The sequence below is a fragment of the Medicago sativa genome, chromosome 5 (genome assembly GCF_051527215.1).
Source record: "Medicago sativa cultivar Bolivia chromosome 5, Bolivia_mono, whole genome shotgun sequence".
NCBI classification, from domain to species: Eukaryota; Viridiplantae; Streptophyta; class Magnoliopsida; order Fabales; family Fabaceae; genus Medicago; species Medicago sativa.
In genome coordinates, this window is record NC_140753.1 from 851,617 (window position 1) to 870,088 (window position 18,472).

General features: G+C 34.2%; 2 protein-coding genes and 1 long non-coding RNA gene across 3 annotated transcripts; 2 read left to right on the forward strand and 1 right to left on the reverse strand.

Annotated features, from left to right (window-relative positions):
• The first annotated feature begins 427 nt into the window (after nucleotides 1-427).
• LOC146918886 (uncharacterized) lies at nucleotides 428-2,779 on the forward strand. The gene is made up of 2 exons (XR_015010644.1): nucleotides 428-2,146; nucleotides 2,510-2,779. It is a non-coding gene; the product is annotated as an uncharacterized LOC146918886 (long non-coding RNA).
• Nucleotides 2,780-4,062: 1,283 nt separating this feature from the next.
• Nucleotides 4,063-6,124, forward strand: LOC146918887 (putative GPI-anchored protein At3g06035). The gene is made up of 2 exons (XM_085712115.1): nucleotides 4,063-4,442; nucleotides 5,253-6,124. The coding sequence occupies exons 1-2, from the start codon at nucleotides 4,364-4,366 to the stop codon at nucleotides 5,777-5,779; spliced, it is 606 nt and encodes a 201-aa protein (XP_085568241.1). The 5' UTR covers nucleotides 4,063-4,363; the 3' UTR covers nucleotides 5,780-6,124.
• Nucleotides 6,125-9,426: 3,302 nt separating this feature from the next.
• On the reverse strand, nucleotides 9,427-11,878 carry LOC146918888 (putative lipid phosphate phosphatase 3, chloroplastic). Its single transcript, XM_085710544.1, has 7 exons — nucleotides 11,714-11,878; nucleotides 11,547-11,634; nucleotides 11,352-11,461; nucleotides 11,162-11,252; nucleotides 10,899-11,087; nucleotides 10,722-10,781; nucleotides 9,427-9,791 (listed from the first exon to the last, which is right to left on the reverse strand). The coding sequence occupies exons 1-7, from the start codon at nucleotides 11,861-11,863 to the stop codon at nucleotides 9,574-9,576; spliced, it is 906 nt and encodes a 301-aa protein (XP_085566670.1). The 5' UTR covers nucleotides 11,864-11,878; the 3' UTR covers nucleotides 9,427-9,573.
• Nucleotides 11,879-18,472: the final 6,594 nt, after the last annotated feature.

Sequence of the window (18,472 nt, forward strand, 5' to 3'; positions counted from 1 at the left end):
GGTATTGCGATAATGCTTCTTTTTTCTTTTTTCTCTTTTTTATTTTAATTTTTTTTTAATTTCACGAAGCTTGTATCTGAAGTGTTATTAGATTCTTTGATTTTTTTTAATAGTAATACTGTTATTATTTACTGATTTTTTTTCTCTTCATGATTTTAAAATGCTATTTATGAATTTATTAATTTTGGATTAGTTTGTGTTTTTTTCTTAGTCATGTATAACGTTTGTCTTTTATATTGATGAATGAGTCAGTGAAAATGGAGTAAAGAGATAAATTTAAGATAATATATGTATGCTTAATCTTTGGTTTGCTTAGGTTAATCTTTGCTTAATCTAGAACCTGAAACTGAGTATGAAGTTTGCTTTTTCTTTGCTCAATCTTTGGTTTGTATTATTCTTTATTTTAGTTTGTGCTTTAATTCATTCAGTTGAAAATTACCCCTGTCTCCTGTTATTGAAGAGAACAAAGGTAAAATAGAAAGAACCTTTCATCCAGGTTCTTGAACAAATATTGTGTATGTTACCACTTCTGATATGAACTTTTGATTCGGTGTATTTTTGGATTTGTTACTTTATGTTTAGTGCAATTTCAATTTAATATTTTTAGTTTGGAAGCTATTTGAAGTTGTATCATATGGTCGTTTGAACTCATTTGATCTTGTCAGCTGATTTGTGATTCAAATTTTAGTATATTAATTAGGTTGGATTAATCAGTTTAATGATAAACAAACAAAGAGAAAGAAAGTTGCGGTGTACTGTAATAGTGTATTGTTGTAAACAATGATGTTTGAATATTAGTCAGTTAAGTAATCTTCAGGTTGTTTTCTCATGTTAAGCATCAATACATTTTTGAACTTGTATTGATGAATACTAAACACTGTCATATTTTTTGTGAAATTGATATGTACTACATATCAGTTTAACTCTTATATTAGTTATGTTATTTCTTATTTTCAAAGCTTGTACTTAATTGACTAATTTCTTTTACCTTAGTTCCATAGTTTAATTAACATTCTCATAATTCCTATGCAATACTATTTGAAAGTTGTTTTTGGTTTTAACAAAAATCAGTTCTCAGAACTTCTGATGATGGTCGAAATTGGTTCAATCTTTTCTGAGAATTTCTTCCTTTGATCCTTCCATACTAATGATTGTAATGATTATAGTTAAAGAAAGCTAGCTGGTTTGTTATGTGATTCTTCTTTATAAGGATAAGTGTGTATAACAGAATTTTCTCATAATAAATCTAGGTTGAATTGAATGTACCTTTCTTTCCATAATCATGTTGGTCTCTTTTTCTTTGCTCTATATCAGTTTTTTCATTTCTATAACTTTTGAGTTTTCTTTGCTTTATATTTTGACCAAAATTATTCTGTCAATGACTGATTTGTGTGACTTAGGGCCTTATTAGCTTACTTTGATTTGGTTTTATGCATCCATGTATTTGATTTGATGATTGAGCCTAAATATAATGTAACATTTTGCCTTATGGTAACAGATTTTACCTTATGGAATTGAAACTTGGATTAGAGATGGTTGTGGTTGGTAGGGAATTGAAACTTGGATTAGAGAGCTTGAGATGATTCACTTCACATTTGTCATTAAATGATTAGTTTGAATTGGTAGGGAAGAGAATTGAAACTTGGATTAAATGATTAGTTTGAATTGGTAGGGAATTGAAACTTGGATTAGAGAGTTTGGTGTTTTCCTGTTCTTCATATAGTTTTGTTTTTCGGTTAAGTGCAATGTATTACAATCCTGTTCTATAATCTATGTAGTTTTGTTTCAGTACTTTGGGAGAGTTACTGATAGAAAAGACAAGTGATAATCCATATGCAGGAATCTTACAAATTGACAGCAATTAGAAATGTAATATTTTTGGAACTTTTAATAAAGTATTGATGAGGCGTGATGGTGGTTTTGCTGCTGTATTTGTTACGGCTGGCTGGGAGTTTCCGCTAAGGGCCTGCTTGTTTTTTGGTGCCTACATGTATCTTGGTGCCTGTGTGTTTGTTTTCTAGCCTTTTTCATGTTTGCTGGACTGATATTTCCCTCCTGGTGTGCGGTTTCCTGCCATCAGATAGAAATTGCACTTCAAATGATGAGTTAGTTTGTATTGAGGATCTTGTTGAGCTGCGAGAAGTAGGTAATAATCATTATCATTGTTTTATCATATTTGTTTGCAAATGCATTAAGATTTGTTGCAGAGATGTTGCGTAAATTGACCCGGTATATATACATTTTATTTTTCTGGAACAATTGGATTAGATTTGATCATTGAGATGTATACTACATTCTTCTCTATACGTGTGCACATAGTTATTGATAAGAATTTTTTTTGATTGATTAGTGATAGTTTAGTACAATCTGTAGTTGTTCCTTTACATGATCAGGATTTCATTTAATTCCATATCTCTTTGTCTTACACTTATAGAAGCACCATGACTCTCAAATATTTCAATCCTAATTATTATTATGCTTATAGTTTTCTGATTGACTCTTTAACTAGCAGTGGGACTGCTCCTTTATGAGGAATAAAACTTTTTGCAAGAGGGAGGAGCAAGTATGGAGAGGGAAGTTCAACTATACTACATGTATACAATGTAAATTCAGTTTCATATTGTCATAAACCTAGCAACTAGTTCATTGTTGAGTAATAGAATGGCTAGATTATCTCATTGTTGAGAATTTCTCATCATTTTTATATGTTATCAACATTTGTATATATGTTTCTTATCAATTTTTATCAATGTATTATATTATTTTTGGGCCATAAAAATTCCTACTATCTATCTAATAATCATTATTTATATTAATTATTATTTTTTTGTAAAAAAAGTGGTAATTGTGGCGGTTAAAACTGCCATAATTACCAGTTCTTTTTTAATCCAAATGCGAGAATTCTGGGGGTTTAAACCGCCACTAATAACAAAAATATAGCCGCCAGTTTAAACATTGTGCATTGCGGCGGTTGTACGGGCGGTCAACTGCAAACTGCCAGTTTACACCTAGTGGCAGCAAAAATAACGGCAGTTTTGAAACTGCCAGTGAAGTTTATAGTGGCGGCTAAAACCGCCGCAATAAGCAAAAATTAGCCGCAGGAAATTACGCGTTTTTTTTGTAGTGAAAGGCTTACTATTAAAGATAATTTAGCGCATCAAGATATTATTAATCATAGATCGATTGACTTTGTTGGTGGTTGTGTGAAGGACAATGAGAGTGCTCAACGTATTCTTGTTGACTTTGATCCATTTAAAAATGTGTGGAAATAAATTTTAAAATGGTGATGTTAGACCATTTACAATGGTTTGTTGAATGAGGCTTTCAACAGGTAATAATGCTCCAATGGCAAGTTGAATGTGTGTTGAGAGATGACATGGTGGAGAGAAGTGTTGAACACATTCAACATTGTTTAACAGGGGACACAGGGACCCGCGGAAGCTTGCTGTTGGCCAAGTTGTTGTTTCATTCAGCAATCAAGCTTGTTGTTCTGCCATCGCCATTCCCAGTGCATGACACGTAGGGCACTAGTGCTCTTAAAATAACATTACACCAATAATAAAGAGAGAGAAAATAAAATAAAATAAGAATAAGAAATAAAAGGTGGTGGGGTAGAGTGTTGAATGAAAAAAACCATTGGAGAGGTAAAAATTGAATGAGTGTTGAATTAAGAGAGAGAAGATGATGTGGAGTGTTGAAAATTGAAAAAGTAGGTGTTGAAGGGTGTTGAATGTATTGAACCACTGTAAATGGTCTTACATAATCAAATTCCTTCACACACTCTTTAGGTCAATGAACTTCTTAAGGGTTGGAAGAAGTTTTTTTGTGCTTTAAATTTATTACGCATGCTTTGGATGACTTGTGTATGCAATATTTAGAAAGAAAGAAACAATAGAATCTCTAATCACAAAGAAACAACTAATTGATTCAATTAAAATTTTGATGCGGCGGTGGCTTAGAGCCGGCATTCCTAACTTTTCCTATAATTTGAATAATTGATGACTTAGGACGTGTTTGTTTTGGCTTTTAAGAGGTCGTTTATACATTTTTAAAGTCTTTTTTATCGTGAAAAATAGAAGCTGAAAATACTAGTTTTCTTCTTCGATTTTGTTTTGGTTTTTGATCTTCCTCGATGTTTTTCTCGACACATCTTATGCATGGAATAGTTTTTTAATATATTTGTTTCCTACTACCATCAAAACAAAACCAAAAATAATATCCTGAAACACAGCCAAAACACTGTCGGTGCACGTGTTTCCTGTCCTAAACTAAACTTATTTGGTACTTCTGCGGTACACAGCTTGTAGCTTTAACATCTTTCCACCTTCAAATCAAGTATCTTCTTCAAACTTTGAAGTAACAAATGGCATTTTTTCGCTTCTCTCTTCTTTTCTTCTTTTCTTCCATTCTCTTATTCAGTCACTCAGTTCATTGTGACCATGGTAACTATTCTTTCTATTTCTTAACATCTTTCACTTTTACCTACAGTACATTTTCTTAATTAATATATAGCCAATGTAGAACTAGCTAGATCTGATAGGGGAATTTAAGCACTTTATTAGTATATGACATGATAACCAAAATATATAGGCTTTAATTATTATTATAGATTTCATGTTTATCTTCTAAGATCTGCTAGCTTGTTTTAAGTTCAATGCTGCTTAACAACAAGTTTTTTAAATTTTCAAGTTCATCATGCTATAGTTAGATAGATCCATTGTGGATAATGCATTTAAAGACTTTTACTATAAGTTGGGTAATCCTGTTTTGTTGATTCAATACAGCGATAAGATCAGCGAATCTTATCGCTGTAGATACAAAGCTTGTTTGGATTGACTTTTTTGAGTTTATCTATTGCGATACACACTTACGAGATTGTTTAGGAGAGCTTATGAAAACAACTTATGACATGTTCATAAGCTGTTTTCAGCTTATTCCCATAAGCTTTCCTGGGTAACTAAAGAAAACTTATAGCTTGTATGAAAGCAATTTGACTTTATTTTATCTTTTGTTATAAAAACATCTGATCTTGTAAGTGTTTATGCTATAAGCGGTTAATTACGTTGTTTATTTAAACATTGTCATAGTGTGATTGAATTTTAGTTTGAAAAAGCTCAAACTTAAGCTTGAGTGAATCTATCTCTCTTGGTGGACTGGATCAAGCACAAGTTGGACGTCTTTCAAGCTGAAATCAAACAAACTAATAAACAAGTGTGTGTTGAACCTGTACTTACCTTAACATCCCCCTGCAGATGAGGAAGATGATCTTTATCAGGGAGTCAACATGTACCGCACATCATTGAACTTGACATCGCTAACAAAGAACGAAAATGCTAATTGTTTTGCTGAAAAATTAGCTGACCAGTTCAAGAATCAACCTTGTACAAATACCACAGGTGCTAACACAATACCAGGTACTGAGCCTCAATTTCCCAACTATGAAGACCTTTTAACTAAATGTCACTTAAATATTTCCAACACAAGGGATGGATCTGTAATGCCTGCTTGTGTTCCTGGCCTTGTTCCGGACATTGTCCTCTCTAATTTCACGAAATCTCTTTACTCGCAAAATCTTAATGACTCAAAGTTTACTGGAATTGGGATTGGTTCCGAAGATAATTGGATTGTTGTTGTATTGACTACAAGCACTTCTGACGGAAGCTTTGTTCCCGAGAGTTCTAGTGATGACGAGACTTCTAATGGTGAAAGCTTTATCACCAAAATTGGATTGGTTTACTGCTCATTGCTCTTGTTAGTTGGTAACATTATCCTGTTTTGAGCGTGAGGATGCTGTTCGATGTTCTCATTTTTATTGCAGCATAGTCGGTAAGCAGGCCAAGCTACCATATAGGCTTATACTATCACTGTCTGGGAAATGGGAAACTGCAAATAGTGATGGCTATTGTTTTTCAGTGAAGCATAGAGGGATATGGTAGAATAATTTTGCTTCAATATTGTCGGTGTCTGTAAAATGCCAGAGAAGAAGAATAGAAGGAAAAAAAAGCTGTTTTTTTATGTGGGGTTATGTAATTGTAATGACTATCATAAAAGATTTTCTTTTGTTTGAAATCTTTAAATTTTCTAAATCATAACTTGAGACAATAAATTGTTCTATTGATGGCAATTAACTTGTATTTTAATTTCAAAATGGAAACTCCATTGCTTAATTATTTGATGATGAGGTTGTCCAGTGTGCAATTTCAAATCAAAATATGGTGTCACTGTTTCTAACAGCAGCTCTCGAAGGCAATGTTTAGCCGAGGTTCAAGCGCATGTCAATTTGAAATAGCTGGTGGTCAAGGCTTCAAAAATCCGATTTCGCTGCTCTAAAATCGAAATGAGTTGCATGCTTCTTCATGTTGCTGGATCAAAACTCCTTCATTGTCATCTTCTTCCTCAATCAATCCTCATTCGCCCACGAACCTTAGTTCATATTCCATTTTATCCATCAACCTATTCTAACTTCTAAGTTATGCTTAAGTTGTTAGGATTCGGTGGAGACCGTTTGCCCCTCTGCTGCATTTTCTTTACCGCGTTCACATAGTCATATTCATCCTTTAACCATTACACATCAGTTATTCCATCCTTAATCCTATGCATTCTCTTGTAGGTAACTGAAATGTCTGTGCAATGACAAGTTTAACATGTATCTCCTTCACCTTAAATTGTGTTAACCTGTTACGAGTTTTGAGTTTTGAATAGAAATACCCTCACTAACAATAAGAAAATAAATGTTCAAAGAAAGATATTCCAATCCATGTTTTAAATTTGAAGTATACAGCACAAATGAAAACCTTCAGAGAAATAGGGAAACCACGCTTTCACAAAGAGTAAAACATTGACCTTATGATATTTTGCCTTATTTTCATGTAATCCCTTCTTAACCATGTTGGACTCACAATTGAATCTTCAACGAAGGAAAGTGATTTTCACATATTTTCAATCTTATTTCATTTGTTTTTGCGATTCCGTGGTTTTGCACCACTTCGTTTTGATTTACCGTCTTTGTGCAGTGTATTTTTTATTTCCCGTCTTAATGCGGTTTTTATTTGACTCAGATTGAAAATTAACTTTGAGCAAGTGCAACAATTAATGACTTTGACATCATCAATATTGTAGATCCAGAGACATGAGTATTACAAAGACTTGAATATAGTCTCATATTTGCTGGCATAGGTAATCTGCCGTTTTACGCTATTAACATGAATGTTGTGAGTTTGTTCATAGAATCATCCTTTTTGTTTTTAGCAACTTTGAATTATATAGTATTGATATACACTATCAATTTGAATAAATGAATATCGTTTAGTTTTGTAAAAAAGTAAAAAATATCACATGTGTGCACCGTGCACGAGTCATGGTCTAGTTATTTCAATGGGTGATAATATGAATGCAACCAATTTAATCTAATAGATATAATAATATTTTTTAAACTTCGCCTTCGTGAGCGTAGCTTTGCTGATATGGACATTGCATAGTATATGTAGGGGCCGAAGTTCAAACTCAGACACCCCATTTATTCCCTTTAATGTTGAAATTAGTAAAAAATTGAAATTCAACTTTGAGTATTATTTTTTAAAGGGTGTGTAACCATGAAATAATTGATTTTTTTTTGTCAAGTAGCCTTGTGGCTAGAAATTCTCCTTTTTAGGAAAATAAGTGAGGTGTCCGGGGTTCGAACTCCAGCCCCTGCATATATTATTCAATGTCCCTAGCAACTAAACTAAGCTCACGAGACGAAATAATTGTTTTTTTTTTTTGTCAAGTAGTCTGGTGGCTAGAGATTCTCCTTTCCCTAGCAACTGAACTAAGCTCACGAGACGAAATAATTGTTTTTTTTTTGTCAAGTAGTCTGGTGGCTAGAGATTCTCCTTTTTAGGAGAATAAGTAGGATGTTCGGGGTTCGAACCCCAGACCCAGCATATATTATGTTGGGGGTTCAATGTCCCTAGCAACTGAACTAAGTTCACGAGACGAAATAATTGATTTTTTTAATAAATGACAAAAACATGTTTTTGCTGTTGCTGCATTATTATTATTATTATTATTATTATTATTATTATTATTATTATTATTATTATTATTATTATTATTATTATATATATATATATATATATATATATATATATATATATATATATATTATGTCTAATTGATGTATTATTTTATGATGCAGGGGGAGCGGTTTTTGGCATCAATGAAGGGATTATAAGTTGAAAACAATCAAATGACCAATTAAATAATTTTATTTTAGAGGCTAAAATGAATTATATTACCACATTTAAATATTCATCCTAATACAAGGTGTACCAAGGAAGAACATGAAATTCAGAAACAATATGTACAAAAAAGGAAAACAAGAACAGACACCGAAAAAACGGAAAAAGTAAATAATTCTTGAATTAAATAAATGATCGGTTAAATAAATAATCCTTGAATGAAATTGAATGACTTGAACTGAATTAGACACATTTGGATCGTGAAAATGAAATTTGTTATATAAATGGAAACCATTTCCCTTCAAAAAAAAAATGGAAACCATTTTTTTACTAAATGTAATTGGAAACCTAATTATTGTTATTTATTATTTATTAGTAGTATAGAATTATTATTATTCTCTTTTACTGTCCATAAATTGTAATTTTAATTTTTTTTTTTGTTGTACCTATTCTCTTTGTGAAACAATGTGGCAGTGGCATGTGTACATTTTATATTTATATGTATTTGATTTGATTTTGAGATGCCATTTGAATTTGTCCTTTGTTTAGATTATATGAAGAGCAATGTTATATCTCTAGAAAAATAACATCAAGAATTCTTCAAGAATAAAGAATAGCCAATCACAATTCAAGGAGGTGTGGCTGAAAAATAGGAAGTGGACAAATAAATCATCCAATTAAAATTTGCCAACTGTGTCTTGAAAAATTCTTGAAGCTATTTTTCTTGAGAAGTAGCATTTTCCTTATATATGAAATGTATGTTTAGGGGAAGAGATACTTGTTTTTTTGAAAAGGCGTGTGCTTATACTTGTTTTGTCAAATGTATGATTTTGAGATACTTGTATTTGTCCTTTTTGCTAACGTTGTATTTTCGTGACGAAATTGTGTTTGAATAAGCTTATGCTTTGGTTAAGCTTTTGTACGATTCAAATCATGCAAGATGCAGCAATTTTACCGTAATTTGACAAAAGCTACAAGTAGAGAATAAACAACCAAGTCAGCTATCATAGAGGATTCTTATCAAAAAAAGCTTGTTCCAAATTTGACTCTTATGTAAAAAAATAAGTATGCTTCAAAGTTAGTAGTGACAACGAGTAGAAAACATGTAATCAATAACGAGCTGTTTGGATTGACTTATTTTTGAGCTTATGCGAAACTGTTTATGCAAATAAATAAATTTTTATATATTATTCATAACATTCTCAAGGTATTCTATGAAGAAAAAAAATTGATGAAGATACAATTTTCAATAGTGAAAACTTATGAATTAACATGCAAACTTATTTATTTGCATAAGCTATTTTTCATAAACTCAAAAATAAATCAATCCTATTAACCGTGACATGTTCATAACTTATTTCCTCCCAGATTCAAGTTCATCTTCTAATGTTGAAGTTTGATTCCCTGCTAAAGATAACCCAATAAACCCATGGTGACTTTGTCCCTCCTGGTTCTCAACTTGAGCTTCTGTTAATTGGGTCATTTGGGCTTGATTACCATTTTGAGCATTAGGAGCATGTGTCATACCTCTAGTTTCTTCCAACATTCTAAAATAAGCATAAGGACCCCAACCTGCAGAAAATAACAATATATTATCTACAACATCATATGGTTGTTAACTTGTCACCATAGTTCATAACAGAATTAAATTCATCAACTTGGTAATTTTTCACAGGAAATTATTTTAATTAAGTCGTGATTATGTCAAATATGAACCATGTTTTGTAGTGCTTAATCATTTCTCCCCATTATTATGTAATTTAGATATGTAAAATTCTTTGAATTGATGTCTCCTGCGATGACGACCCAAAAATTTTATGTAGTGCGGGCAACACATATAATTTTACAGAAGTAAAACATAACAAATTAATTAGGGCAACACAGACAATCGGTTTCTTTGTATTGTATGTATAATATAATATAAAATACAATCCTTATATTTGTGTATATGTTTAATATAATATAAAAAATATAATATTGATGTTAAAATATCCTTAAAACGCCTGTTTAAATCATGTTCAGCAGATAATAAATTAATAATCACTCAAATTAACTAATAATAAAAAAATACTGATATCCTTCAAAAAATAAAAAATACTGATAAAATATATATTTTCACACATTAAATGAATTGGTCCATCCACAAAATTATTTTTTGTTCCACCACTAAACTTCATTATTATTCCTTCTTTTCATTCTCTAGTGTATACCGGAGGAATTCTTTTATAGTTACAAGCATAAATGAATAGTGTTTAGGCTCACACATATTAAAAGATTTTTTTTAATAATAAAATGATTTATTATTTTAAGGAAAAACTTTTTTATGTGTGCCAAATACTATTCGTTTGTGTTTGTGACTATGCAAGAATGCCTCGTATATACTGATAAGATATATGTAAATGGAGTATAATATTAATGCATATAGAAGACCTAAAAACAAACATTTTCCAATACATTAGGAAACATATATTATCATCTAAAAGAATATGGATTAAGGCATACCTTCAGGATGATAAGGAGGAGGAAAAAACTGCAAATAGCAAAAAGTTGCTACTACAATCCCTGAAAGAAGAAATATTACATAGTCAACAACCAAAACTAAAAGAAGTTTTTCTTTTTTTGGTTTAACTGTTGGCTAAGTTAATTTGCAACTAATTGAGATGCAAAAAATGGACTAACCTATCAGACCTCCAGCAAACACGTCTGTCCAATGGTGCCAGTAGTCATCAACTCGAGAAATGCCAACAAGTGTTGCAGCAAATATTGGTAGAAAAATTATGCAAAGCTTTGCAACATGACCTTTGCGATCAAATGCTTTTAATTTTCCTGATAAGTACAATGATAAAAAACCTAGACCAGCAAATGACCCTGCATATATAAATTGAAATTCAAGTAAACATGCATGCTTTAAATGAGTTTATTAATAAATAAATGTTACATACATGAAGTATGGCCGCTTGGGAAGCTCTTATATCCTTCTTTTATGACAGGCTTGTCACCATTACAAATGACATTTCCCCATTCACCATAAACCTAACAAGAAGTCATTAACAATTAATTAAATATGCCTTGAAAGAGAAAATCTCTCATACAAACATGAACTAAAAAACCTAAAATTTGAGGAAGACATACATCCTTTCCATCTGGAAAACATCGCCAGAAAAAATTTGGTCGAGGTCGCCCCACTGCATCTTTTATTGCATCAGTTATCACTGCCGTTACTAAAATGGAGAACAATAGACCTATACCAGAAAATAAATTATTGTCATCAACATTAGCAAATAGAGTTTGTTTCTTAGAAATCCAACAAATATAGGGTTTTAATACCTAGTACGGCATGATGAAGATCATAGATGTCTCTCCTTCGGATATAAACAACAAGAAATATCACCATAGGCAATACAACGGCAAGGATCTGAAATGTTAAAGTAAATATTTAGGATGAAAAATACATTTACATGTGTTAATATATACATCTTCATCAGCAAACTTACAGGAACAGCCCAGACAGGAACTGTATTACTCTTCAGTGGATATTTGAGATCAAACATCATATCCTCTCCAACAAAGCGAAAGAATGGATCGATCATGTTTAACATGATAACAATTAGTACAAGGAGCAATAGTATGATCCAATCATACATATGTGTTCTAGCAACTGCAAATCCATGAGATCTCATAGTGTGTGCACCAAACTGGCCTTCCATCTGCCTGAATTCCTAGATCTTAGAAAAACCACAGTTAAGATCAGTAGCCTCAAATAATCAAATAAGTTTGATAGAGTATTTCTCTCTTAAATATAGAAAGAATTAGAGTCCTACATTAATTACAGAATTCATAACATAATTACAGGATATTAACAATAAAAGACTTTCTAAAAATATACTCTCTCCGTCCTAATCTCTCCGTCCTAATCAAGTGTCTCCGTCCTAATCAAGTGTCGCTTAATATACTCTCTAGGGTTTGTTTGTTTGAAGTTATAATTGTAGATTTTTGGGAATAAAATCATAAAAACATACATGTCAATGTTTGTTACAAGTTCACTAAATTTTATTCCCGGGTATAAAATGTTCCTGGGAATAGAAAAATTTTCCCAAAGAAAATGGTGGGAATAAAGTTCCCATGGAAATGAGAATAAAATCATGTATAATTACCTATTATAATCCCTAGTTTAAAGGTTCCTTGGAATATTATATTGTTAACCAAACATCTTTTTTCTAAATACCTTAGAATAAAATTTACATCTATATATTCCAATGAATGTTATTCCCATAAATAAATTTGGTAAATTTGAAACAAATACCCCTAGTTTTAAATTATATGGCATTCTAACAAATGCACATAGATTAAGAAATCGAATTAAAGTGTTAAGTTCATTTTTTTACATTCCAAAAGTACCCTCATTGGTATATACATTGGTTTAACAAAATAAATAAATATCATATACACGGTCCAATCTATTAATGAGTTATGAGTAGTAGTTTGCAAAGGTGGTTAATTGGTTATCATTGATTTAGCAAAACGAATAAATATCCATTATGAGTAATTGAGCACACTGTACTGTACGTGAGCAAATAAAATGAATGAATGAAATAATTGCTTAATATTGGTAAAACAAAGGAATATAGTCATAATTAAATGGACAAAATTGGAAAAATAATGAAATTTTTTATTGAATCACAAAATGACATATGTTCTGGACCGGCCAAAAGGATCTTTGGCCCATTACTTAGGCCCAATACCATCCTAAGCCCAAACTCCACGTTTGGCAGCATTACTTGCAACACACCTCCTCTCCGCGAGGGGGGTGCACGGAGCGAGCGAGACCGGTTCAAACGAACCGCAACGTCTCTTTGCACGTTCCCGCAATAAACTCTCTGGCGGTTACACTTCCCACGATTTCTTAACCGCCAGAACGAGGTGTGTCATTACAACGGCTCTGCAGCCCTCCACCTCTATAAATACGGGACTCAATGCAGTCCCCAAGGTAGAATCTCTTCCTCCCTCTAAACCCTCACTCTCTGATCTCTATTGACTTGAGTGTCGGAGTGCCTGCAGGTACACACCCCCCAAGCATTCTGACACATTCCACCACCGTCACAACCCCCGCATTCAAAGCACCGGCAGTCACCTTGATCAACATATAATTTAGAACAATTTTTTTTTGCGCAACTTTGGTGTTGCTGCAAATCTTGGATTGCATCGGACAACAAACCATGAATACGAACTCAATTTTCAGTTCTAACACTAAAGTGAAATTATGTGGCATGAATGGTGTACCTTTGGATATTTATCTGATATCAAATCATATTGATATATTCACTACTGAATGCAACACTAATTATTTAGACAGTATAGAAATTAAAATTTTTGTTTTTACTCATTGAACCTTTTTCATGTGATCTCCAATCACAAAGGTTGGGTTCCCATTACTTGTCCTTTTCTAGTGGCAAAGTCTCATTTCCCTAAATTTTTTCCCAGGGGTTTTATATACGGATCCGCTAAATTCACAATTATTGACTAAGACGTCTCTAAGTCAATTAACCTCATATTTCATCAAGTTTATAAAGACAAACTCGGATTATACAATAGATTAATACAAGTCGTTGTCTACTAAGCGACAACATGTTCATCAATAAGATAAATCTACTTGTAGATTTATTCTCATTGGATTCATATCTATTTGACATATTTGTATTATTTTAATACAAAGGTTTATCCATTCTGTAAACAATATCTCGTCGTGCTTGCATTCTGAAATTGTATGCACCTTGACGCCACAACGGAAGCATCCTTTCACCTCATCAGCACCACAAGCATTACTCTTGTGACCTTTTTCTCCACATTTGAAACAAACAATCCCAGCAGAAGTCTCATTCTTCTTAGGTCTTCCCTCATCATTCACCCTTTTCTTGCCCTTATCAGCTGGAGCACTATAAGGCTTCCCACGAGTCTGTTGCTGCTTACCCCTCCTCTCAGTCATAATCTTATAATGAGCCTTTGAATCATCTTCATAGATTCTACATCTGCTCACCAAAGCAGAAAAGTCACGGATTTGTTGGTAACCAATGGCTCGCTTAATATCAGCACGCAAACCATTCTCAAACTTGATACATTTAGAAAATTCAGCATTGTCTCCGGTATAGTGTGGATAGAACTGAGCCATCTCCACAAACTTCGCTGCATACTCTGTCACCGACATGTTTCCTTGCTTCAGCTCTAGGAACTCGATCTCTTTCCTTCCGCGAACATCTTCAGGAAAATATCTATTTAGGAACTCTTCCCTAAACACAGCCCAAGTAATAGCCGCTTCATTCTGTTCTAGGGTAGGTTGAACGCTCACCCACCAGTCATCAGCTTCCTCGGCCAGCATGTGCGTACCAAAACGCACCTTCTGATCATCAGTACATTGCATAACTCTGAAAATTCTTTCAACCTCTTTGAGCCACGTCTGTGCTCCATCAGGGTCATACATTCCTTTGAAGGTAGGAGGATGATTCCTCAGAAAGGTCTCCAACATTCTCACATCAGCATTCACACCAGCACCAGCATTTGGATGTTGTCCCACAGCTTGGGCTACAGCTTCCAAAGCAGCAGCAATCGCAGCATCATTTCTTCCAGCCATTATAGTCCTCTTGTAACAGATAAGGTTTGCAGCCTCCAGGTCTACTCTTCTTCACTGCACAACACACAACGTAATGGTATTCCAATTGCTAAAATGACACAACTTGAATCACTACTTGGCCGGACGGACCGACCTGCTCTGATACCAATTGTAACACCCCGTTTTTCCCAACTTAAAAATTTCATACAAATTATCAGAGTTTATCAACATAACGGAGCATCACATACATCAATACATCATTTCCAACAAATATAATAATAGGAAATACTATTATTTAAGTAACCTGTCTTTATAAAATTCAATAATCAAAAGCAGCGGAAATTTAGTTTGCAACGTCACATAAAATCTTTGGCATTGAAAGGCCACAACTTAACATCTCAAATAGTCTTCAAAAATTGTTCAACTTTTATTAAATAAAATACGTAACAAGGAAAAACAAGCATCAGACAACCCCCATCCCGTTACGTATCAGAGCATCCTAGACACGATGTGAGGAGTCTACTCACGAACACAGCTAGTCCTGGTTACCTGCAAGTTACCCATACGAAGGGCAACATTTTCAAGCAGAAGGGGTGAGATTTCACATTCATTAAAAACAAATAATAATTCATAAAAGATAACCAACGGCATATATCTAACATTAATATCATCATTTAATCATCATTTAACAAGGTTAAGTAATCAACAACTTCATAGTTATTCAAAGGTAGCATATTCATCTTAATTCACTTCATTTGCATCATTATAATTAATGGGACAGCAACAACAGCATCAAGGCAGCAACATCATCACAGCATTCATCATTTATTTTAATTTATGATGACTCTACAATGCAACAACAACATCAACAACAACTTAGACAACTTCAACATGCATGTGGTACCACCAGGGCATTAAGCCCCCATCGCTAAGGTCATATTTGGACCGTCGGGCATTAAGCCCCCATCGCTAAGGTCATAAGAACCTGTCAGGCATTAAGCCCCCATCGCCGACTATGCAACAACTCGACTCTAAATGTAACAATCTTCATTTTTAATGTTAAATTAATCAACAAATAATTCACAAAAACTCATTACATCAAAACAGCATCACTGGCACATCATAATTAGCAGTATCATCATTATTATAAACATCAGAAACTAATTCATTAAAGAAACGGGCGAAAAGACACAATTTCGCACAACAGCAGGTCTGTACAGCACTAGCTCGCAACGGCGAGCTATTCTACTCGCAACGGCGAGCTGAACGGGGAAACTCGCAACGGCAAGCAAGGTTACTCGCAATTGCGAGTTGGGGTTTACTCGCAACGGCGAGCTGAATCGCTCGCAACGGCGAGCGATGACAGAACAGGGTTCTGTCGCAGCTCTGTCTCTCATCTCAGCACTCGAATTCTCACTACCCAGGCCTCAAATTCATCACTAATCAACATCTAAACGTTTTCTATGACTAATTAACATCTGTCTACATCAAACTACATCAAAATTCACTTAATTCTTCCTCTTTTAATGATTTTTGACCTAATCCCAATCCCTTAAACCTACAACGATTGACCACTTCTATGAATCAAAACTTGTTAATAATGAGAGTTAGTCTCACCCTTACCTTAGATTATGTTTCTGAAATCCAACAGCCGCGTTCTTCGTTCTTTAGGGTTCTCTCTGACTTCTCTTCTTTCTCTCCTCTTTTCTCAGTTGTACGCGTTCTTATTTTCTCTCCCATTTACAGACTTTTATTCTTTCCCTAATTGCTCTTCTCACCACAACTTACTCTTTCCCCTAATAATTAATTATTTCTACTAATAACAATATTCCTCCCCCACTTAAGAAAATACTTATATTATTAACATATCTTCTACCATTATAAATATATATAATAATTCACATAATATTCTAATAAAAAGTCATAAATCACTTAAATATTAATTATGAAAAAGTGGGCGTTACAACTCTCCCCCACTTAGAATATTTACGTCCTCGTAAACGTACCTTGTTCAAACAACTCCGGGTAAGATTCCCGCATCTTACTCTCCAATTCCCAAGTCAAACTTTCACCAGCTGCTCCTTCCCAAACGACCTTCACAAGAGGTATCTCCTTGCCTCTAAGCCTCTTCACTTCTCGATCCTCTATTCTCACTGGTAGGGTCTCGATTGTAAGGTTATCCTTTACCTGCACATCATCTCTTGGAATCACATGGGATGGATCCGGCACATACTTCCGAAGTTGCGATACATGAAACACATCATGCAAGTTCGAAAGATGTGGTGGCAAACCCACCCTATAAGCAACTGTTCCGACCCTTTCTGAAATCTGATAAGGACCAATAAACCTCGGAGTCAACTTCTTTGACTTCAATGCACGTCCAACACCCGTCACCGGAGTGACTCTCAAAAACACATGGTCTCCTTCTTGAAACTCAAGATCCTTCATGCGCTTATCATGATAACTTTTCTGTCTATCATGTGACTCTTTCATCTTTTCTCTAATTAACTTCACCTTCTCGGTAGTCTGTTGGACAAGTTCTGGTCCCAATACCACACTCTCACCGGATTCAAACCAACACAACGGAGTTCTGCATCTCCGACCATACAATGCTTCGAAGGGTGCCATTCCAATACTAGCATGGTAACTGTTGTTGTACGTGAACTCTATCAGAGGTAGATAACTATCCCAAGTTCCACCTTGCTCAAGCACACAAACTCTCAATAAATCCTCCAGCGACTGAATTGTCCTTTCCGATTGTCCATCCGTCTGCGGGTGGTACGCTGAGCTTAACTTCAAATTAGTGCCCAAGGCCTCATGCAAACTCTTCCAGAACCTCGATGTAAACCTCGGATCTCTATCCGACACAATACTCGATGGGACACCATGTAGCTTCACAACATCTCTAACATAAATCTCTGCTAACTGGGACACAGGAAAGGTAATATTAATCGGAATGAAATGAGCCGACTTCGTCAATCTATCTATGATCACCCAAATTGCATCATTCCCTTTGTTGGTATTTGGCAAACTCGTCACAAAATCCATGGATATACTATCCCATTTCCATTCCGGAATCTCTAGCGGTGTCAATAACCCGGCAGGTTTCTGATGCTCAACTTTCGACTTCTGACAAGTCAAACATGCATACACAAATTGTGCCACGTCGCGCTTCAAACCTGACCACCAAAACATTTTCTTCAAATCTTGATACATTTTAGCAGCTCCTGGATGAATACTCAAACTGCTTCTATGTCCTTCTTCAAGGATCATCTTCTTCATCTCATCATTATCCGGAATACAAATTCTTCCTCGAAACCTCAACACTCCTTGGTCATCAACCTTAAAGTCACTGTCTACAGCAGGATCGCTTGCAACCATTAAATCCACCAACTTCACATCTACTTTCTGCGCCTCTCTGATACTATCCAGAAATTCATTGTTGATCTTCAACATCCCCAATTTCACACTCCTTGGCGACATTTCGCAAACCAAACTCAAGTCTCTTAACTGTTCAAGCAACTCCATCTCCTTAACCATCATTGCCGACAAGTGTAAAGTCTTCCTACTTAAGGCATCTGCAACAACATTAGCTTTACCCGGATGATAATTCAAACTAAAGTCATAATCCTTCAATAATTCGAGCCAC